We start from the raw sequence: 24243 nt of genomic DNA, 5'->3' as shown, positions 1-24243 counted from the left end.
GGAGGCGGAAGAGACTCTCCCCACTGCGCATGCGCGGGAAACTTTCAGCGGCCGCTGACGCTCCCACACATGCACCGGGAAACTGTCAGCGGCCACTGACGCTCCCGCGCATGCGCCGCATTTCCGCCCCAGCTGGCGGGGCAACAAACGCCATTTCCGCCAGCTGGCGGGGCGGAAATCCCTCCGGCGTCGGCCTAGCCCCTCAATGTTGGGGCTAGGCCGCCAAAGATGCGGAGCATTCCGCACCTTTGGGCCGGCGCGATGCCCGTCTGATTGGCGCCGTTTTTGGCGCCAGTCGGCGGACATCGCGCCGTTGGGGGAGAATTTCGCCCATAGTGTTAAACGTACAATACTTTGTACTCTCTACATCCAATTTGAGTTGGCAAAAACCCTGCAATGCATCCAGTTTACTGAAGCACGTTGCACCTGATATTTTGCTCGTTATTTATTCACGTTTTGTTATTGGATAGTATTTCTCGCTTGATGTTGGCATTGAGGTTTTTAGGATCCATGCATATTCTTAAATCGTTATTTGTTTCTTAACACACACCATTGAATTTACCCAATCTGTTGGTTCTTTGATTTTCTTAATGACCCCCAGATTCATCATTCTATCAAGTTCAGCTTTCAACCGATCCCTTAATGGTGCTGGTACTCTCCTAGGAGCATGTATCACAGGTTGCACATTATCCTTTACTTGAATTCGATAAGTAAATGGCAAGACACCGAAACCTTGAAAAATCTCTGGAAATGCTTGTAGTATTGAATCCACCGATCCACTATGCGCATTCAAAGCATAGTCAGTACTATATACTCTCTTGACTAACTGAAGTGTTTCACAAGCTTCCATACCTAGTAACGATTCTGTGGCTACAATTGAAATTTTCACTTTATGGATTCTATCCTTGACTTGAACTTCAAGCTCACACACACCTAAAGAATTAATCGTTTGACCATTGTAATCTTTTAAAAATACTGGTCTGTTCAAAATCTTGGGCTTGATTCTCATCGCTTCAATATCCGTGATACTGATGAGATTCGCTCTCACTCCTGTGTCGAGTTTGACATTTATAAACGTTTGATTTCTGAGTAAAGAAACTGTCCAGTTATCTTTGTTTACAGCACATACTTCATTATTATTACTTCTTATATTTGTCAAAGACATTTCATTTTGCTTGGCTACGTTGGCCCTGTCTTCATTAGTAATGACATAAATGAAGAATGTATCCCCTAAATTAATTTCTTCAACAGTGTTTACAGATTTTTGTGAGTCAACTTTTTTGTTGGAAAAAAAGTGCCTTTGCATTTTGCACAAATTTTTCCAAAGGCGGGACATTGCCATGGTAAGCGCCTATTTCCACACCGCTTACACAAAATGGTGGCACCTGGCAATCGCTTAAAATGGCCACCGCTGTTGAGACCACGTTTTACTTTTGGGTGCGTCACAACATCTATGGCATCGGCTTAATTCCTGATTTTCGCTCCTAAACCTCTCATGTTTAACGTGGATTTGCTGCGCAGCTAACTCGCTGACATGGCAAATTTTTATTGCATCTTTGAGCTGGAACTCATTCTCCCTCAAAGACGTTCACACACTTTATCAGTTTTTATGCCAAATGTGATTTGATCCCTGATCATTGATGTTTTAATGTGGCAAAATGACAAGTCTGAGCCTTTAATTTTAGATCTGTGAGAAAATTGTTACGACTCGCCTGTCAGCTGCGTGCGCATTCTGAAAATGTACCTTTCAAAAGTTTTGTTCTTCTTCGGGGTGCAATGCTCATTGAACCTTTTAACAATGGCATCAAAGTTCTCACGATCTGCCTCTTGCTCAAATACAAACGTGTTAAAGATTTTGATTGGCTGTGGGCCTGCTACAGTGAGCAGCAACACTATTTTCTCTCATTAGGCTGTGCCTGTAAACCTAGAGCTGCTATGTACAAGGTAAACTGTTGCTTAAAAGTGTGCCAATTTGCATCTACAATACCAGTTACTTTGTGGTGTTTTCAAGCTATCCAACTTTTTCTTCGGTGACCAGTTGAGTTTTGATGGGCTGAGCTGGGCTGGGCTGGCTGCAGAGGGGACGCTGGAGGGGGGAGGGGGGGGGGGTGGGGTTGGACAGAGGTAGTCGCCAGGACCCCCAGGTCAGACCCTGCACTCATCCTGGTGCCCTGCTCTTCCCCCTTCCTCTCGCCCGATTCCACCCTCCTGCACCCGTCCCCACCTCCGCCACCCGAATGGTTCAGTGGGATCTTGTGATGGAATGGCCAGCTTGCATGCAAGGATCAACCAGGTGGACAGTGGGAAGTGCTACCTTGGGCAGGAGTCAGATGTTGTCAAATGACATGGAGCACCATAGCTCATCGCAGAGCGGGTTGTCCTCATCCTCCACCCATCGACCAGACCCGGAGTTACTGCCAAGCCAGGGCCCGCACCTGCCAGTAGGAATCACTGAGCGGGTTGCTGGATGGGATGGCGGGGGGTGTAGGATGGGTGGTCATGGGAGGAGATGGTCGGCCGGGTGGTGGGATGGGATGTCTGTACCATCGGCCAGGCCCCCTCGTCGGTGAACCTGGAGTGTCCCATGTGCACCTTGGGCAGCCAAGGGCTAAAGCCTTTGGGTATTTTGGGAATTATTTGCCAATTCAATTGTGTTGTGCCTCTGAGTCAAGGGGGTGCTGAAATTGACCGCGCACTAGCCCAAGGTGTCGTAACATAATTTGAGGACTCGGGTCCGGGAACTTTGGAGCGACAGTCAGCAAAGTTTGGGTTACAGTATAAATTAAACAGAGACGCCAGGTTTGTAGTGATATAACAGGATGGCTCAAAAGCTGTCTCCAGGTGGATGACATGTCTTTGGTTTATTTAAAAGGGTTTCGAAAAGACAAGCTAGTCGAATTGGTAGGTGAATTAAAAATAGAGGTACCATTTAAAGCTAGAAAGGCAGAGATAACTGAAGCGATTGTTCAGTACTGAAATTTGAAAGACATGCCAGAAACATAGCCTTGGTCATTGCAACCATCAATAGAATTACCTAATTTTCAGTTAAAGGGGCAGCACAGAGGTGTAGTGGTTAGCACTGCTGCCTCACAGCACTGAGGACCCGGGTTCGATCCAAGTGCCAGGTCACTGTCTGTGTGGAATTTGTACATTCTCCCATGTCTGCATGGGTCTCACCCCCACAACCCAAAAAGATGTTGTGAATTGGGTACTCTAAATTTAAAACAATTAGAGGTGCAGCAAAAAGAAATGGAAGTGAGGAGATTGGGATTGTGGGTATCACCTCTCCCCTACCCCCCCTAGTGAGTATACCCTGCAATGGGGTCACGACGGCCCCCACCTTTAGGGTCCCCCTTTCAGGGCCATTAGGCTCATTTAAATACCCGGAGGCTGCTTTCACCCAGTGCCAACGCCGCGCCAGCGAGACCGCAACCAGAAGCCATTTAACACTGGTTTCCACTAACGTGGACCAGGCATGGCAACACCTTGGGGTGTCTCGCAGGCCATTAGCCATCTCCAGATGGTAAGCAACGTAATATCCTGGCATTCCCCTTGGCACTCAGGCAATTTCAGCCAGGCACCGTGGCAGTGCCAGTGCCCAGGGGGCACTGCCAAGGTGCCAGGCTGATCGTGCTAAGGTACCAGGTTGGCACTGCTCATGGATCGGGCACGCATGTTCTTGCCCATTAGAGGGGGGTGAGGGGGTGGCACTAGGGGCCTCAAGAAGGTTGGGTGGATGAAAGGAGGACCCATAAAGCGGCGGTGACTAAGTGTGCAGGGATCGGTGCTGCCAGTCAAAATGACTCCCCGATCTGTGAGAAATTGACTAAAGTGTGGCCTCAGTGGGGAGAAACCTCCCAAGACTAAAAAAAACAACAAAATGCCAGTGAATAGTGAGGTGAATCTCGTCGTTACTGAGAAAGACCCTGCCAAATGTTCCTGAAAATTGAGTTAGCTTTAAGTTCACTGAATTGCGCCAATTGTCTCTCCATATTCTTTCTACCAAAATGTATCACCTCGCACTTCCCTGCATTTAACTTCATCTGCCACCAATCTGCCCATTTTGCCAACTTTTTGAAGTTCTACACCATCCTCCTCACGGTTTACAACACTTTGACGTTTTATATCATCTGCGAACTTTGAAATTGTCCTCTGCACACTAAGATCTAGATCACTAATATATACCAGGAGCAACAAGGGTCCCAGTACCAACCCCTGGGGGACACCACTACAAACCTTCCTCCAGCCAAAAAATATCCATTGACCATCAACAATATCCATTGAGAATCAGAGGCAGAGGTGAGTATAGTGGCCATCACGAAGGACAATATTCTGGGGAAACTGAAAGGTCTGACGATGGATAAGTCACCTGGACCAGATGGACTACAACCCAGGATTCTAAAGGAGATAGCTGAGGAGATTGTGGAGGCATTGGTGGCGATCTTTCAGGAATCACTGGAGGCAGGGAGGGTCCCAGAGAACTGGAAAATGGCAAATATAACGCCCTTGTTCAAGAAGGAAGGGAGGCAGAAGCCAGGAAATTATAGTCCGGTTAGCCTGACTGCGGTCATTGGTAAGGTTTTAGAGTCCATTATTAAAGATGAGATTGCGGAGTACTTGGAAGTGCATGATAAAATAGTCAGCACAGCTTTGCCAAAGGGAGGTCAGTCTGAAAAATCTGTTAAGAGTTCTTTTAGGAGGTAAGAAGGAAGTTAGACAAAGGAGAACCAGTGGACATGATTTATTTAGATTTCCAGGAGGCCTTTGACAAGGTTCCACATAGGAGGCTGTTAAATATGTTAAGGGTAAGATCCTGGCATGGATAGAGGATTGGCTGACTGGCAGAAGGCAGAGAGTGGGAATAAAGGGGCCTTTTTCAGGATGGCAGCTGGTGACTAGTGGTGTACCTCAGGGGTCGGTGTTGGGACCACAACTTTTCACAATATACATTAATGATCTGGAGGAAGGAACTGAAGGCACTGTTGCTAAGTTTGGACAGTGGAGTTGAGACCACAATAGATCAGCTATGATCTTGTCAAATGACAGGGGAGGCTCAAAGGGCGAATGGCCTACTCCCACATCTAATTCGTATGTTCCTAGGTTCATAGGTAATCCAGCAAATAAACAAAAGGGTGACAGAAATTCTTCTATGTTTAGAAGCTGCATTTTTATTGTTTTAAATTACCTAGGGGAAAAAAAACAATCTGTGTCACAAATATGGAATATCATTTCACTGCATTCAGTATTACCTTTCAATATATGCAGTGAAATGAATGTAGAACAAGTGTCTTGAAACATGGCAATAAATTAGCATATAATTTACAAAAAAGAAAATATTTAGTAACAGTGTACCACATTAATACTGAATATAAAATATAAGCAACTAATCACAATAATACAATGCTAGTTTCCATTCTGGATAAGGATATTTATGTGACATTCAGTGATTAATAGAATCCATAATTAAGTGTATCGCTCCATGAAGTATGCACCTTGGGGATATACCTGTGGACAAGTCCTTTCTCAGTCTCTATGACCAGATGCTGATAATACTGCAATGTGTGCCTTGGGCTCTTCATCGTACTGGCTACAATGTACTGTTCCTCTCAGCAATGGCAGACCTGTCAAACTCCTTTACAGCTTGCGCAATTATTTCTGTTATCAGTTTGAAAACTATAGAAAGGATCCAACTTTGATATTAAGGTGGCTACAAAGTAGCAGCAGCAATGTACTGTGCTATTTGAACACATTACTTTCTGGTCCAATTTCAGTTCCACATTGAGTCCCAGTTTGAAGTTTTTTTTCTCAGCTAGTTTTTTTTTCTCAGTTTATTAATTCAAATACATTTTTCCTTCTGTTCCCTTTAATAATGTAATCCAATATTGGTCGAGGGAGTTGTTTTCATTCCACTCAGTGCTGTTCTATATGTAGATATACATTCAACTCCCTAGTTATATAGCACCAGTACCACAGAACAAAAATATGTCCATGGAAACAAATCTTTGCAATGTAAATACCTAATCTGAGGTAAAGAAGAATTCTTTAAATAAAGTTCCTTGTTGAAATGCAACATTTATTGATAAACACACTCATGCCCTGGAGTATTAAAGCACTAATATGAGGGCCCCATTCTTGGGATTGTCATAGCAACAGTATTCCCTTTATGATAACTTAGACTTCTCAAGGCATGACAGCACCAGGATAGATAGTTTTGTTCAGAAAGATGTCCAATGTTTGGAACTAGTTTGTTAAGCAAGCCTCGTGATAGGTGTTTGATGGACAGTTGCGTTGTGGAAGAAAGCTGTTTAAAAATACTGTCAAGAGGTAGTAGATGACAGACAGGATTTCCATGGTTATGACCAAGTGTGCAGCAAAACATCATATACAGATTGTCAAAAAAAAACCTTGTGGTCTGTATTTACATCAGAAAGGATTTTTTTTGTAGCTATGACTTCAGACCAAATGTGCGACATGACAATTTCCTGTGCAGATTGCCGTGAAAGAAAATTGTCAATTTGTATATTTTTGTGTAACAAATCACATCCTTGCTTATTTAATTTTGTGATGTATAGTTAGCTGGTTAGTTCTCTTTATTTAAAAAAAAATCACATTTTTCATGAAAATTACTTTAAAATAATTATTTTGAAATGAAAATAAATGTACTCTACTAAACATTTGTTTCATTCAAAATCTACAGAATCTCACCTAACTGATGAAAAGTGCCCTGTTTTGCATGTTAATGGTTTTTGTACACAATGATTTACAAATATTCTCACTTAAGATAGGTTCATTGCACTAGACAAAAGAGGCACAGTCCAACACAAATGCACATTCATAAAGTACCTGCTGCAAACTGCCAAGTTTTCAAGTACTATAGTTATATGAACAAGTATCCTCTTTTATTATCTCAATATCGAGTCCTTAATCAAGCTAGGCCATTTACTCTGCTAGCATTGGGCTTTGGAATCATGTCTGTTTTCTTTTAGCTTTAGTGTACAAATACTATGTGGTTTCACATTTAAATATAATTAAGGTAACAAACAATACATTGTCAACTTTAAACGTAATGTATTGCTTAATATTCCTAGTGAGAGTAGTGCTACCTAAATATCCTAACACCATTTATATTTTCTCTTTTGCAAATATTCTTTGGCTGCACTTATCTGTTTAGCAGCACAGAAATGATTTTGAAACAGGTGTTTCCCCTTTCGAAGCAGGGAAGCATCTGGAGAATTTCTTTCTTTCTTTTTATTACAAGCTTTGCTGAAAGGTGTGACTCATTTCAAAGTGAATAGTCTGTCTTTGCATTATGCCTAGCATGGTGGTCTTGACTAGAACTGCTTGAACCGAGCATGATTTAAGAAACTGGATGCCTGTGTGGTCGAGGCCACTCCAAAACCAGTAGCATAAACAAAGGTAGTGAGACTGGTCGAATCCAAGCTCTAGGCATCATTTGCACTGGCAGAACAATGCTTGAGTTCATCATCTCTGCCACCCCTTACTTTACAATAGCTTCAGCAGAAACATCTGTGTTTCCCTTTTATTTTATTAACAAATCTTAGTGAATGGAATCATGGTAAAATTATTTTGTCAACATGCCTTAATTTTCAACTCTGCCTGACAGCAAGAAACGTTCATTGATTTTGAAGCACTCCTGTAGACCTACAGGATGAATGATTTGCTCCACTTTCACTTACTAAATGGATTAACTCTCCTGATTGAGAGTTCCAGGGTAGATACATCATTATTTTTTAAAACCATGGCTCCTTGAAAATAGAATTTCAGCAGAAAGCACTGGAATTGTAGCACCTCATACAGAATAAATGTGTTCCATTTTTGGTTCTTTTTTAAATAACTTATCAGTTGATACTATAAAACTTTTTTGGTCACTGTTACGTGAGATAAATAATTGTAACGTTTTTGAAGTGTATCGAAAACATTTCAGAGTTTTATATAGCTAGGCAAGCTCAGATAATTATTGTTTTCTGCTTTATCGGCTTTTGAACATATACAAACTGCTCTCTGTCTTATTTAGATCCAATATATATTACATTAACGTTCTGGTCCCTGGAGGTGAACCAACTATTCAATTTGTTCAAGTGACCATGCATGTTCTTAACAGCTGAGTGTTTTTCATGTGGCTGAGCAGAAAACTTAAAACTGGCATCTCCTCCTCTGTGTCCAGCACCTTTGTTTTTTTTAAAATCCCACTTCACAGAAGTTAAAATAACAGCAAATTTTTGTCAGCTGAAGCTGACCAGTGGTTACATTTTCCACAGGGTAAAGACTTTGGGGGACATCAAATCCCATTCCATTGTGTGTATTCAGGGCAGGCACGTTTTCCATGATAGAATTAACGAGGCTTGTTTCGGGTCAATGTCCTTGGCAGGTCTTACAGCACATCTGTCTAAAGTATGCTCTGCTGCAGAACTTGAACTTCAGCACCAGTGGGCAGTAAGCCACTTTGTTCACATCTTTGCATTCTATGAAAAGTAAAAGAATTGACAGCACTGAGTAAGGCAACAAAACTGACATGACTCACTTCCAAGATGTATATGCCTCCACGAGAAGCACCTCACTTATCCTCCAGATGGATGAAGTAAATCTTTGATGAACTGTTGTGGCATTTGCTCCAATTTGTTTTATTTCCAGTTTATAAGCTATTTAAAAAAAATCTATGTTGCATTTCCATATCCTATCATGCACATAGATGGATAAATATCCCAATCCCGTACTCATATGTGGAGCCCACTTTAAGGAATCAGAGATTGGAGATTGCCTTGCAATGTTCTAGCTTTGATTTTATGAACCATACTGCCATTCAGAGCAGATTCTCAGTGGAATTTATCCTATAATTTGCTGTTAGAAGAACTGGTGGTTGGTCACATGCTGAAGGTATCTCCTACTGTTTCCGAAAGCAATGAAATATGCATTTTTCTACATGTTATTTGCCTTAGTCCTACCATATCAAAGCGATTGCCATTAAAGCCAGATTCCTATTTCAGCATTGGGAAGAATATAGGAAAGTCATCAACGATTGGCCTGAATTTTCGGGTGGTGGTGGCTCTCCACCCACCATGCAAAGAGTCCCCACCGATTCCGACTTCCCCACAGCCAATTTAGACCTCCAATGACCATTGATTGACTGCAGGATTTCCGCCTCTCACGTGGGAGCCTTAGAGAGCTGCCAGTCGATAAGACAGTGCTGCTGTAATCAGAAGAGGAACTGCATCAAGCTGCCTGAGCCTAAGTGCTGGAGGACAGGGTAAGTGTAAAGGGCCCCAGGATGGGGAGGGTAGGGAAGGCCTGGAAGATTGCGTTGGGGATGATCGGCATCTTGAGGAAGAGACCAGGGGGTTCAGAGGTCACCGGGCCTTAAGTCAGAAGTGGGCATCTCATAGAATCATAGAATTTACAGTGCAGAAGGAGGCCATTGGGCCCATCGAGTCTGCACCGGCTCTTGGAAAGAGCACCCTACCCAAGGTCAACACCTCGACCCTATCCCCATAACCCAGTAACCCCACCCAACACTAAGGGCAATTTTGGACACTAAGGGCAATTTATCATGGCCAATCCACCTAACCTGCACATCTTTGGATTGTGGGAGGAAACCGGAGCACCCGGAGGAAACCCACGCACACACGGGGAGGATGTGCAGACTCCGCACAGACAGTGACCCAAGCCGGAATCGAACCTGGGACCCTGGAGCTGTGAAGCAATTGTGCTATCCACAATGCTACCGTGCTGCCCTTATGGAGGTGTCCTCACAACCCGCCCCGCCCCCCCCCCCCCCCCCCCCCCAATATTTTCCTCCCGAGAACTAACTTTGATTCTTTCCAGCTTTGCCCCCTGTAAGTTCATTGTTCCCGCCAGCCTAAGAATTAAGGCAAGGTGGGAAACGGCCTTCAAGTCACCATTAATTGGCCACTTAAGGGCCTCAATTGAGGCAAGCATGGGCTTCCCATCTGAGGTCTTGCATTCCCCAGCTTAAAGTCACTGGGTGGTCGGGGCGGATGGGAGCACGGAGGGAATCCTGTCCCTGCAATTTCACACTCACCTCCTCCTGCTGGTGGGAGAGCATAAAATTCAGGCCAATGTCAAAATTAATTTCTTCAGAAGAAAGGAAATGCTTTATGATTTGATGAATGATCCCATCCAAAATGTTAAGGTTTCTTTCTCTTTCAGGTAATGACTATGCTGCAGCTTATTTCAAGAATTTCCAACTTTTACTTTGCTAAGCTACGTTCATGGTTTATCGTTTATGATTTACTTTTGTAAAATGTACAATAACCACGGGTGGAATATTCTTTCTGGAATTTGCCCAACAATTGGTTAAAGGATACTTAGTCTGGAATCAATGAATCGTAAAGAATATCCACCTCTTGATTTACATATGTGGAATACACCAAGGATATATGTTACGCTCAAAACAATAAACAACAAATGACAAAGTACTGGCAGCTACTGTGAGAAGTACGCTACATAATCTACAAGGAAACTTGAAACTGCATGGAAAATGACTAAAATTGAATTTTGGTTTAATTTTCAGGTGATCTTGCACTGTCTCAATCCTGTAGCCACACACACATACCTTAAAAGAAATGGAACAGAACTGTATTTCATAGATTGTAGTTCAGGCTGGGCTGTTGGTGTTTGTACTACAGTATAGTCTCAACACCGAATGTAACAGTACACTTAACAGAAGCAATGCTTCAAAGTCTGGCTTCAAACAAATACCAGAATGCAAAAAGCATAGCTCAAGAACCCAAACAGATGCTGAGTTCAACAGCATGTCTGTCATTGGTATAAACTGTTTGAAACTGCTTTGCTAAATGCAGCCTCACTTCTGTCACCAATTGAGAAAACATACAGACATTTTCTCCAAAAATGATTATTTTTTAAAAAGTGATTTATGATAAGAAACTTATTTTGACTGTTTGCAACTGCCCAATCTGCTCCAAAACCAATCTGTAAGTAAACATGGCGTGTTGACGACAAAGCTGTTAAAAATAGGAACTAAACAATTGTTTTTTTAAAAAAGCAACCAACTACCTAGAGTATTTGTTTCACTGTTTTCCACAATCCCAGTTGTTAAAATCTGGTAATATTTTGCATTTAACTTTCAAAATTGTGTGTGCCAAAGCAAATGTCAATGAATTAAACAGTTCAAAGGACTGACCTTTACCAGTAGAAGGAACTCATCTTTTGCCACTTGACATTTGGAATATGGAGCCTACGTCAATTGACATGAATCTACTGTTCTTTTATAAAATTCTATGTACACATGATCCACAAATTTGTTTCCTTTTAAAACAGCACTGATGTTTTCAAATGCCATTGTTTTCACTTGGCAGAGGTTTTGCTGGCACAACAAAGAGGCCCATGTATTTGAACCAGTTAGCAACACGCCACACTGGAGCAATTTAGAAAGTTTGAGTGTCTCTTAACAGGAATCCTGTGCATAAAAATACTTGAGACAATTCAAACTGATGGGATTCTAAAAGTATTTCCTGAAGTGTCACCTAATCCAATTGTGTATTTTTTAAGTACCAACCTTCTGCATTGGCGATGGGAGTAGCATCACATTTGCTCTCACACTGTTGCATTGAGGGTGGTCGAAGAGTTTCAGGACAATCACTGGATGGTTGACCCGTATATGAGAGACACTGGACTGTCCTCATCTGCTGGCCAAGACCACACTGTGCAGAACACTGCAATAAATAAAGAACAGAATTTCATGTTGAATACTTCGCATTCATAGACTTCATGCAGATAATGAAAACATGCTCAGCTTAAAACTTGTTTTGACTTTAATCTTGCAAAGGGCTAAAGCGTTGTTATTTTTTGATAACTTTATTGAAGATATTGACTGCATAACAGTGGAGGCGTGCCAAGGTGGAAATTCAGTTGGTTGAAAGGATATGCTGCTGATTCCGCTGAATTTATGGTGTGACTCATTTGAGTAATATTGATGAGCTCCACATCCTTCGGCTAAAGGATTAAGCAAATGCCAATTAGATCTGAGAGCTTATCCTGATGTAATATGACTGCTGGCTGTCACAATTTTGCTTGTCATACAGGGACCCTTGGCCAGCTGCTGCATATTTAACACTTGGTCTGTCCCATCATAGTGTGATCTTCAATCAGTCCACGTGTAGCTTGACCCTTGACCTGCTCCGACATAGCCTGACCCTGACCCTTGGTTGTCCCTGGTGTAAGTTGTCCCTGGTGTAGACTGAGCTTGGGCCTGCCATGGCATAGCCTGATCTGATATAACCTGACCATCAGCCTGCGACAACATAGCCCAATCCCCGACCTTCTTCATTGTAGCCTGACTCTCAGCCTGTCCTGATGTAGCCTGACCCTCAACCTACCATAGTGTAGCCTGATCCTCGGCCTGCCATGGTGTAGCCCGATCTCGACCTACCCCAGTGTAGTCTGATCCTCGGCCTGCCATGGTGTAGCTCGATCTCGACCTACCCCAGTGTAGCCTGACCCTCGGCCTGCCATGGTGTAGCCCGATCTCGACCTCCCCCAATGTAGCCTGATCCTCGGCCTGCCATGGTGTAGCTCGATCTCGACTTACCCCAATGTAGCCTGATCCTCGGCCTGCCATGGTGTAGCCCGATCTCGACCTACCCCAGTGTAGCCTGATCCTCGGCCTGCCATGGTGTAGCTTGATCTCAACCTACCCCAGTGTAGCTTGATTCTCGGCCTCCCATGGTGTAGCTCGTTCTCGACCTACCCCAATGTAGACTGAACCTCAGCCTGCCATGGTGTAGCTCGATCTCGACCTATCACAGTGTAGCCTCATCCTCGGCCTGCCATGGTGTAGCTCGTTCTCGACCTACCCCAATGTAGCTTGATTCTCGGCCTCCCATGGTGTAGCTCGTTCTCGACCTACCCCAATGTAGCCTGACCCTCGGCCTGCCATGGTGTAGCTCGATCTCGACCTACCCCAGTGTAGTCTGATCCTCGGCCTGCCATGGTGTAGCTCGATCTCGACCTACCCCAGTGTAGTCTGATCCTCGGCCTGCCATGGTGTAGCCCGATCTCGACCTACCCCAGTGTAGCCTGATCCTCGGCCTGCCATGGTGTAGCTCGATCTCGACCTACCCCAGTGTAGCCTGACCCTCGGCCTGCCATGGTGTAGCTCGATCTCGACCTACCCCAGTGTAGTCTGATCCTCAGCCTGCCATGGTGTAGCCCGATCTCGACCTACCCCAGTGTAGTCTGATCCTCGGCCTGCCATGGTGTAGCCCGATCTCGACCTACCCCAGTGTAGTCTGATCCTCGGCCTGCCATGGTGTAGCTCGATCTCGACCTACCCCAGTGTAGTCTGATCCTCGGCCTGCCATGGTGTAGCCCGATCTCGACCTACCCCAGTGTAGTCTGATCCTCGGCCTGCCATGGTGTAGCTCGATCTCGACCTACCCCAGTGTAGCCTGATCCTCGGCCTGCCATGGTGTAGCTCGATCTCGTACTACCCCAGTGTAGCCTGATCCTCGGCCTGCCATGGTGTAGCCCGATCTCGACCTCCCCCAATGTAGCCTGATCCTCGGCCTGCCATGGTGTAGCCCGATCTCGACCTACCCCAGTGTAGCCTGATCCTCGGCCTGCCATGGTGTAGCCCGATCTCGATCTACCCCAGTGTAGCCTGATCCTCGGCCTGCCATGGTGTAGCCCGATCTCGACCTCCCCCAGTGTAGCCTGATCCTCGGCCTGCCATGGTGTAACCCGATCTCAACCTACCCCAGTGTAGCCTGATCCTCAGCCTGCCATGGTGTAGCTCGATCTCGACCTACCCCAGTGTAGTCTGATCCTCGGCCTGCCATGGTGTAGCCCGATCTCGACCTCCCCCAGTGTAGCCTGATCCTCGGCCTGCCATGGTGTAGCCCGATCTCGATCTACCCCAGTGTAGCCTGATCCTCGGCCTGCCATGGTGTAGCCCGATCTCGACCTCCCCCAATGTAGCCTGATCCTCGGCCTGCCATGGTGTAGCCCGATCTCGACCTCCCCCAATGTAGCCTGATCCTCGGCCTGCCATGGTGTAGCCCGATCTCGACCTCCCCCAATGTAGCCTGATCCTCGGCCTGCCATGGTGTAGCCCGATCTCGACCTCCCCCAGTGTAGCCTGATCCTCGGCCTGCCATGGTGTAGCCCGATCTCGATCTACCCCAGTGTAGCCTGATCCTCGGCCTGCCATGGTGTAGCCCGATCTCGACCTCCCCCAATGTAGCCTGATCCTCGGCCTGCCATGGTGTAGCCCGATCTCGACCTCCCCCAATGTAGCCTGATCCTCGGCCTGCCATGGTGTAGCCCGATCTCGACCTACCCCAATGTAGCCTGATCCTCGGCCTGCCATGGTGTAGCCCGATCTCGACCTCCCCCAATGTAGCCTGATCCTCGGCCTGCCATGGTGTAGCCCGATCTCAACCTACCCCAGTGTAGCCTGATCCTCGGCCTGCCATGGTGTAGCTTGATCTCAACCTACCCCAGTGTAGCCTGATCCTCGGCCTGCCATGGTGTAGCCCGATCTCGATCTACCCCAGTGTAGCCTGATCCTCAGCCTGCCATGGTGTAGCCCGATCTCGACCTCCCCCAGTGTAGCCTGATCCTCGGCCTGCCATGGTGTAGCCCGATCTCGACCTACCCCAGTGTAGTCTGATCCTCGGCCTGCCATGGTGTAGCCCGATCTCAACTTACCCCAGTGCAGTCTGATCCTCAGCCTGCCATGGTGTAGGTCGTTCTCGACCTACCCCAATGTAGCCTGATCCTCGGCCTGCCATGGTGTAGCCCAATCTCGACCTACCACAATGTAGCCTAATCTCGACCTACCACAATGTAGCCTGACCCTCGGCCTGCCATGGTGTAGCCCGATCTCGACCTACCCCAGTGTAGTCTGATCCTCGGCCTGCCATGGTGTAGCCCGTTCTCGACCTACCCTAGTGTAGCCTGATCAATAATCAAGGGACATCGTTTTAAGATGAAAGGGGATTTGAAGAAAACTATTCTCAGCCAGAGGGTGATGTGAATCTGAAATGAACTGCCTGGGAGGGTAGTCGAGGCAGGACACCTCGCAATCTTTAAAAGGTATTTAGATGAGCACTTGAAATGTCTTAGCATTCAAAGTGATGGGAAGTGGGATTAATCAAGATTAGAGTTATTTTATATTTGTCAGTGCAGGCTTGATGGGCTGAAGGGCCGCTTCTGTACTGTATGATTCTATAATTATAAGGGCCGAACAGCCTACTCCTGCTCCTATTTTCTATGTAAAAGCAGCTCCCATTAGCTGGTACAAGGCCTAGGTAACTCAGATTTAAGGTTGTAGGCAAGGGATGTGAGGAAGAATCTTTTTACACAGTGAATGGCAGTGACCTGGAACTCGTTGCCCATGAGGGTGGTGGAAGTGGAAATGATCTTAGCTCTTAAAACAAAATTGAATGAGCACTTGAGGGAAATAAACTTGCTCAACTGCAGGAACAAAGTGGGGGAGTGGAACTGATTGGATTGCTCTACAATGTTCCAGAATGGACTCAGTGGGCTTGATAGCCTCCATGTGTGTTGAAATAACAACATAATTCAGGCCCATTCATACAGTCTCCTTCTACCAAGTGCAGCCCATGTTAGTCTGCACACTACGAATCACCATGGATATATATGTAAAGATTCAGAATAGTACAAATGTGAAAGACTGCCAACTTACCTGGCCCCATTCTCCTGTGACCCAACGAGGCGGCGGGCAGCGCCCTAGGCTGCAGCGAATCCGGACTGGGGGCTTGCTTTCATTTGAACAATGGGAGGGTGGGAAAGTTTTGCTCAGGTCACTGCTCTTACACAATACAATTCGATGCTTAAATCCAGGGCCACATTTTGGAGTACACTGCAAAAGAGGAGGGAATTAGTTAGCCTTTCAGGATTCTTCGTTTTCAAAATGTTTGAAGCCTACTAGGCTTTTCCAATGTGCCAGGAGTGGCAATGTTTGCATTCCAGAAGGAAATAACATCAGAATTCTGCGTGTAACCTGACAGTAAATTAATGTGGCTCAATAAAAATTTGGAAAAACCTTTGTTTATGTTCATAAATATTTGACATAAATATTTATAAAATGGCTGTTGGTCTCGTGAGTCGTGAAATGCCAACACTGGCTGCAACACAAGTGACCAAATTTGGTTTTGCAATCACCACTATGATCTATTAGCTGAAATAAATGTTGGTGTTGTAAGAAGCAAGGGGAAAATGCTTGATTCAGTATAAAAATACAGAGGTCGGGCAGCACAGTGGCGCAGTGGTCAGCACTGCTGCCTCACGGCGCTGAGGTCCCACGTTCGATCCCGGCTCTGGGTCACTGTGTGGAGTTTACACATTCTCCCAGTGTTTGTGTGCGTTTCGCCCCACAACCCAAAGACGTGCAGTGCAGGGTAGGTGAATTGGCCACACTAAATTGCCCCTTAATTGGAAAAAATAATTGGGTACTCTAAATTTATAAAAGCAAAGAACTACAGAGGTCAAAAAGGTTCCAAGTTTGATTCTTTGGGTGGGATTTCCAGCTGTTTCCACCGATGGGATCTTCTGGTCTCGCTATTGGCGATCCTCAATCGTGGGCTCCCTGGCAGCAGAGGGTACGAACAATGGGAAACCCTGTTGACAGCAACGGACCAAAGTATCCCTCCGCCGGCCCATGGTGGGCTGCCTCCACCGCCACAGCACATATTGCTGGCGGTGCAGAAAATCCCACCCTTCGTCTTATCGAAGTTAACTGCTTTCAAGTAGAATGGCTCTGATGTTGGTCTCAGTGATCCCTAACTGGAGATGGAACATTGGATGGGATTACTGCACTAATCAATATCTAATGAATATATAGGCGGTATTTTATACTTGCGGTATTTTACGCTGGCGGAATTTTATGGTCGCACCGCTGTCAATGAATTTTTTGAATGGCTCGCTGCATTTTATGGCCCTGCCCCACCGTGATAGGGTTGTAAGATTCCACTGCATGTGTGTGGATATCGGGTGGTGACGGGCCAAAGTTCAGCTTTCTTGCTCCATGTTAAATAGCTACTGCCATTCACAAAGAATGATTACTTGGGCAAGAAACTAGGGAACGAGGAGTTCCTGTAAAATGGTACCTAAGCATTAGCCAATGCCTTCAGGTCACTCAAGGCAAAAAACAGAACACAGCATACTGTTATCCCACAATGCCTACTGCACTTGATATAAAACACTGCAAAGGAAATAGGACCACAACACATAAGTACCAATACATTCCCTCCGTATTCTCAACACAAAGTCCAGAGGAAGTGCGATCGGATGTTCCGAACTTCTCTTTATTTTTTGCTGATATGCCTCTGATGTGCAACTCGGGATGGGCAATAAATATTGGCCTAGTTCGCCACGCCCACATCCCGTAAATGAAGAAAACAAAAATCCCTCCGAAGCTGTGACAATAGAATGGAGAACCCCTGTGGGAATTTTACCCCAATGGCCAGGATTTTGGGAGTTTCATAAACCAACAGCTCCATTCTCTGACCAGTGTTTCCACCAAATGAACTCCATGCCAAGAAGGCATGATCCAATGGCCACGCTGCGCCTGAGAAGCAGCTCGTTGCGGCGTAGCATGGCCGCTAAAAGCCGGGAGACCCTGCTCCCGGGATCTACCCGACTCGCAATGCCTCACGGGATACAATGCGATCTCGCGAAACATTGCGATGTAAATCCCGGTCATTGTGGGCAGGATCACGGGCGAAATTCTCCAGTATCGGCGCGATGTCCGCCGACCGGCGCCAAAAATGGCGCTAATCAGTTCGGCATCGCGCCGCCCCAAAGGTGCGGAATCCTCCGCATCTTGGGGGGCCGGGCCCTAACCTTGAGGGTCTAGGCCGGCGCCGGACTGATTTCCGCCCCGCCAGCTGGCAGAAAAGGCCTTTGGTGCCCCGCCAGCTGGCGCGGAAATGACATTTCCGGGCGGCGCATGCGCGGGAGCGTTAGCGGCCGCTCACGGCATCCCCGCACATGTGCTGTGGACGGAGTCTCTTCCGCCTCTGCCATGGTGGAGACCGTGGCGAAGGCAGAAGGAAAAGAGTGCCCCCACAGCACAGGCCCGCCCGCGGATCGGTGGGCCCCGATCGCGGGCCAGGCCATCATGTGGGCACCCCCCGGGGCCAGGTCGCCCCGCGCCCCCCCCAGGACCCCGGAGCCCGCCCGCGCCGCCTTGTCCCGCCGGTAAGAGAGGTGGTTTAATCCACGCCGGCGGGACCCTCCAATGGTGCGTTTGTGCTGGAGGGGGCGTCAAGGGTTACTTTGGGGGCCTCGGAGATCTGGACACTATTAAAAAATGGCGTGCTGATCTCTCACGACATGGGGAGCTCCTGTGAGCAGAGCTTCCCAGTGTACAAAACGGGGCTATGTGCGGCCTTGGCCGTGCGTTCCCCGCTGAGGCCCCTTGTTTTGTATAGCCATGTGTTTCTCAGCACTGCGAGCACCGGGTAACATGTGGCTAAACGTGCTCGCTATGGGACTTTGTTCTTTTAACCTTGGACTCTCTATCATAATCCCAGGGACCAGTGCCTTCCTAAACTGTGATGCAAGGTATACGTTGGCAATAAATATCAAAGGTATGAATCATGGGATTTGTTTTCTCTCGCTCCTACTTTGTGTGAGATCTGGTAAGCTTGTTATTTTATACATGTAAATAAAATGCTAATATAACTCACAGCTACACCTACTATTTCAAGAGGTATCGACATATGGTGGCAGTGGTGATAGTGATTGCATAAAGCAACTTGCACTATTTGGAACACATCACAGAGGCTTTTTTATGTTTCCCAAGAACATAAGTGTGAGCGAAATGGTGTTACAATCAGCTAATAGCATGCGTTGCTGGATTTCGAATGTCAAATTCTCATGCAGAGTTAGTTCGTCATAAAAATCAAAGTAAGGGTGGAGGCATTTAGGTACATCTGACTTAATCACAGGCCACTCTGGTTGAATAATAAAATGCAGTTGCTGAAGAAGGTGCTGCTGGAGCGGGGTCAAGTAGGGGTTGGGGGGGGGATTTGCTCTTCCTAATTTGTAGAATTACTTTTGGGCAGCGAATATAGCCACGGTTAGGAAGTGGGTAGTGGGGCAGGGGTCGGTATGGGAGTGGATGGAGGCAGCTTCTTGGAAGGACTTGAGTTTGGGGGAACTGTTAACAGTGCCTTTGCCGTTCTCACCGGCCAGGTACTCCACAAGTCCGGTAGTGGAGGCGGCTCTGAGGGTGTGGGAATAGTGGCGGCAGCACCTGAGGCTGGTTTGGGGGGCCTCTGTTTGGGCACCAATCTGCGGGAATCATAGGTTTGCTCCGGGGGGGCTGGATGAGGGGATTTGGGGCTGACAACGGGCAGGGATTGAGCAGTTTGGAGATCTATTCGTTGGGGGCAGCTTCTTGAGTTTGGAGATGCTGGTGGAGGAATTTGAGTTGCCCATGAGAATTGGTTCCAGTATTTACAGGTGAGGGATTTTGTCAGGAAGCAGATGCTGTCCTCTCCCCAGCTGCCACCCAACGGGCTACAGGAAAAGGGGGTGTGAAAAACAGGGGTTGGTGAGGGTAAGGTGTCGGAAATTTACAAGGAGTTGATGGATTGGGAGGAAGTCCAGATAGGGGTATTGGGCAAAGTGGGAGGAAGAGTTGTGGAGGGAGGTGGAGGCTGGGGTGTGGGAGAAGGTCTTGAGAGGGTCTGTGGAGGGGTTTGCCCGGAGATGGTAGCCGTTCATCGACTTCTTTGAAAATAGTTAAGATGTCAGCAGTGGGGGGGGGGGGGGGGGGGGGGGGGGGGGGGGTTAAAAAAGGAGGTAGGGCAGCTGGGAAGCGGGAGAAGGGACGGTGGGGTGTTAGTTATTTATTTGTTTTGATTATTTGCATTCCTGTTTGCTTGCTTTTTAATGGTTATGTTTGATGTGTATATATATCAATGCCTCAATAAAATCTTTTAAAAAATAAATGCAGTTGGTTCGAAGCTGGATCATCTACTGCAATGCGTTTTTAAGTTATTGCAAGTGTGATTTGTGATGATCAATTTCTACCAGCTCATATGTAAATCACAGACGTTAATATCTCACCAGTATGATCTACTCAAAGTATTCGTTGGGATATTTTTAGAAGATACTTTCAGAACATATTTGTGACAGAAGCAATTTATAGTGCCTTATGAACTATTGATCTGACGGTTGGTAATCCATTTTAATATTCACTACATTCCAGCCAAGATGTAAGTTTCAAATTTATCACAGGTGAACACAATCACGAGAAGTTACTTCTCGATCTGTCCATATCTAATCTCTACTGCTACCCTTGATGCAGATACAACTGACTGTCCATTCTATATCAGTGCTACCTACAGCTATAGAAACTACCGCAAGGTAACTTGAAACAAAATACTATAACGGAAACCTGGCTAAAGGATGGACAAAATTGGCAGCACGATATCCCTGGTTGTAGAGTCTTATGTCATGTGAGAGTACCTTTAAGAAATGGCTGTTTATAAATGGGTATGTATATAAATATCTGTAGTGAGAGTACCTTCAAGAAATGGGTGTTTATTACTGCAATGATGTCAGAGAGTGGGTGGAACTGGGCTGTCTGTCAGCTTTTTTACTTTCGTTTTAGGCTGTTTGCTGCAGGATGTGTTTTAGTTTCGTTTTCAGAGCTGGATAGCTGCAGTCACGGCCAGAAGGTGTATTAGAGTCTCTCTCTGTAATCTAAAGACTGTAAATCATTCCTGGTGATTTAAAACTAATAACAGTAGTGACTTTAACCTGATGTGCTTCTGGTAAAAGGTGTTTTAAGTCTTATGGAAGTTAAAAGGAAAGCTTAAAGGATTACTTTGGGGGTTGTATTTGAATTGATGGTTGCTAAGATGTTCACTTTATGTTTTAAAAAGGTTAACTTGAATTCATAGAATAAACATTGTTTTGCTTTAAAAAATACTTTTCCATTTCTGCTGTACCACACCTGTCGAGTGGGCCGTGTGCTCCCCATACCACAATCTATTAAAAGTTGTGGGTCAGGTGAACTCCATGATACACTTTGGGGTTCTCTAAATCCTGGCCCATAACACTTCAGACATGACAGTGTGGGAGATTAAAAAGGAGGGGCTGTTGCACTAATGGTTTAAGAATCAATTGCAGTTGTGAGAAGAGATTGTGTACTAAACTGGTCAACAAACAAGGCTTTAAGGGTTGAGCTTAGAAATAAAAAAGGGGCAGTCACACTACTGGGAGTATACTACAGACCCCGAAATAGTGAAAGTGAGAGAGAAGATCAAAAACATAGCCAAATTTCTGCCTGTAAGAACAAGAGGGCAATGATAGTAGGAAACTTTAACTATCCCAATATCAACTAGGATTCAAAAAATGTAAGGGGAACTCAGAGAGACAAATTCATGCAGTGTGTCCAGGAAAATATTTTCACCCAATGAGTAACAAACCCAACGAGAGGAGATGTAATTCTAGACCTAGTCTTGGGGGCCGAAGAAGGGCAAGTGGGTGAAGTGACAGTTGCCGATCATATCGGGGATAGCAATCACAATTTAGTATTACCATGGAAAAGGACAGAGATAAAGCAGGAGTAAAAAATTCTGAACTGGGGGAAGGCAAATTTTGTCTACCTTACTCTTCTTTATAAAAAAAAATTACATCTATTTAGGACCAGTCACTTCATGTAATTTTTGAAAAGTGGACAGTACTCGGTGGTGCTGATAATTGGTGGTCCCTATTTCATTCCCACACCAACAGTGGAATGTCTCTTGTTCAGCACTACAATTTGAAAAGCCTGACCAACAGGTGGACACCTATATTAGTACAAGTGGCACCCTCTGGGTGGGAGGACAGGAAATTGCATTGTTGGCCAGCCCAAAAGCTCAGCCAGTCGGTCAGACTTTGTGGTCAGGTGATGTAAGGATTCCTGACTATTCTGTTTTGGCAGACCGCACTGCCACTGGCTTCATGTGAACATATGGTATATCACTGTCACCAATCCAAGAACTCCGATATATAGAATCATCTTATTAATCCTATTTGTTTTTCCTGTGACACAAACTGAAAGGGGGAAAATGAAACAACTGTCCCTCCCGACCTGCTCTACCTGTTGAAACCCCAGGCACAAAGAAAATAGGGGAGAGACTCAAAGTTGCCCCAATTTCCACTCACATTAATGCCTTACCACCATAGGAACCCCTAGTCTTCCCCACTAAAACCATCAGTAGACCAGGCTGGCTGAGGAAATTCAGTGCCCATATGTTGAAATGAGCTTATGATCTCTGTTGCACAAGTAAACCTTTCCTGAAGGGAGTGGGCAATTCACTTCACTCCACTGGCGCCAAGGTGAAAAGATTTACTTTACAACCAGTATCCCGCAGCGTGGGAGCATTGTGGATAGCACAATTGCTTCACAGCTCCAGGGTCCCAGGTTCGATTCCGGCTTGGGACACTGTCTGTGCGGAGTCTGCACATCCTCCCCGTGTGTGCGTGGGTTTCCTCCGGGTGCTCCGGTTTCCTCCCACAGTCCAAAGATGTGCAGGTTAGGTGGATTGGCCATGATAAATTGCCCTTAGTGTCCAAAATTGCCCTTAGTGTTGGGTGGGGTTACTGGGTTATGGGGATGGGGTGGAGGTGTTGATCTTGGGTGGGGTGCTCTTTCCAAGAGCCGGTGCGGACTCGATGGGCCGAATGGCCTCCTTCTGCACTGTAAATTCTATGATGATCTTGATAAATGCATAAAGAAAGCGATGCTCAGACAACATACCATACGTCCTTAAAATCAATTAGGGTTTGGCAAGTGCAAAGGAAAACACACAAGTAAAAATTTCATTCTAAAAATCTGTAAATGCTATTACATGTCTGCAAGTCATGAAAATAGGCCCCTAAATGTTTTGTTAATTGATGCAGAATATCAGATGACAGTAAGTTTTTTTTATCCATAGAAAGTTCACTCATAAATTGTCCTTTCACCAGATACCCTGCAGAGAATGTTCAGGGTCCAACATAAGCACATGTGAGGCTCATTACTCAGCAATAATTTTAAAACGATAGTTCTTATTTGTCTTTTTCTTAAACTAACAGGAATTTATACTTGCAATTAAAGTACATGTAATAAAATCACAACATGTTTGAACAGAATAAGCATATATGCAATCGTAAGGAAGCATTCTGTTGTCTGTACCTCTGACCAATCTAGTGCAACCCACTGTGGTGGGCAGGACTGGTTGTTACAGGGCTCTTTCTCAATAGGCCTGTGTGTTAGGCAGTGGCTGTCATCTAGGGTTTCTTCCTCAGAGGGACCAATTTTCCTAATGCACAGTACAGTTCGTATACGCATTCCACCATCGCATGTTTTGCTGCATTCAGACCAATCTCCAATAAACCATCTGAAAGTCAAAGAAGATAAGCTTAGAATTATATAGCACTGGGGCCCATTCAGTCTTCAAGCCTGTGCCACCTTTTCAAAAGAGCTGGGGCGGGATTCTCTCAGCCCGGGGCCAGGCCGGAGAATCTCCACGACCGGTGCGAATCGCACCACGCCTCCCCGACGCCGGGACGCAATTCTCCGCAGAGCGGAGAATTGCTGCCATTGGTACCTGCTCTCAGCCGGCGGGACCTCGGCGTGGAAGGGTCCAGGTGCGGCCTATGGAGGAGGGATCGACCCCTGGGAGGAGGGGGGGGGGGGGGGGAAGGGGGGGTTGGGCCTCCATTGTGGCCTGGCCCGCGATCGTGGCCCACCAATTGGCAGGCCGGCCTCTCGGGCTGGGGGCCTCCTTTCTTCCGCGTCGGCCCCTTTAGCCCTTCGCCATGTTGCATCGGGGCCGGCGCGGAGAAGGGAGCCAGTACACATGTGCACGTTGGTGCCGGTGCCACTGAGCATTCGAGGACCCCACTGCGCCCAGTTGACGGCGGGATCAGCAGCTCGAGCAGCGTGGGCCGCTCCAGCGCCGTGTTGGGTCCCCGATGGCGTTTCTGACGCCGTCAACACTTGGCCTCTGGATCAGAGAATCCCGCCCCTGTTCAATTTGGCCCACTCCCCTGCCCTTTCCATTGAGCCCTGCATTTTTATACATACCCAAATCCTAAAATTACTCTGAATCCAGAAAGAAAATGTTAAAACTGCTCATATTCGAACCACACAATTAAAATCTGGAAATATTTGTATAAAAATTCACTGTAAGCAATATTTGAAGAATCTGGATATTCGTGTAGGCTAGATAATAA

At 46.1% G+C, this 24243-nt stretch overlaps 1 protein-coding gene across 2 annotated transcripts in view; it reads right to left on the bottom strand.

The window, feature by feature from the left end:
• Positions 1-5142: 5142 nt before the first annotated feature.
• Positions 5143-24243, bottom strand: part of adamts6 (ADAM metallopeptidase with thrombospondin type 1 motif, 6) — a 480737-nt gene continuing 461636 nt past the window's right edge. For both annotated transcript variants that reach the window (XM_072496932.1, XM_072496933.1), the window contains 4 exons: positions 23201-23405; positions 15707-15883; positions 11555-11711; positions 5143-8483 (listed from right to left, as the gene is read on the bottom strand). In XM_072496932.1, the coding sequence (XP_072353033.1) occupies positions 8374-8483; positions 11555-11711; positions 15707-15883; positions 23201-23405 (649 nt within the window). In that variant the 3' untranslated portion in view covers positions 5143-8373. The remainder of the gene's footprint in view (positions 8484-11554; positions 11712-15706; positions 15884-23200; positions 23406-24243) is intronic.

This window comes from Scyliorhinus torazame, chromosome 3 (genome assembly GCF_047496885.1).
Source record: "Scyliorhinus torazame isolate Kashiwa2021f chromosome 3, sScyTor2.1, whole genome shotgun sequence".
Taxonomy (NCBI): Eukaryota; Metazoa; Chordata; class Chondrichthyes; order Carcharhiniformes; family Scyliorhinidae; genus Scyliorhinus; species Scyliorhinus torazame.
This window is presented reverse-complemented; position numbering and strand designations above follow the sequence as displayed.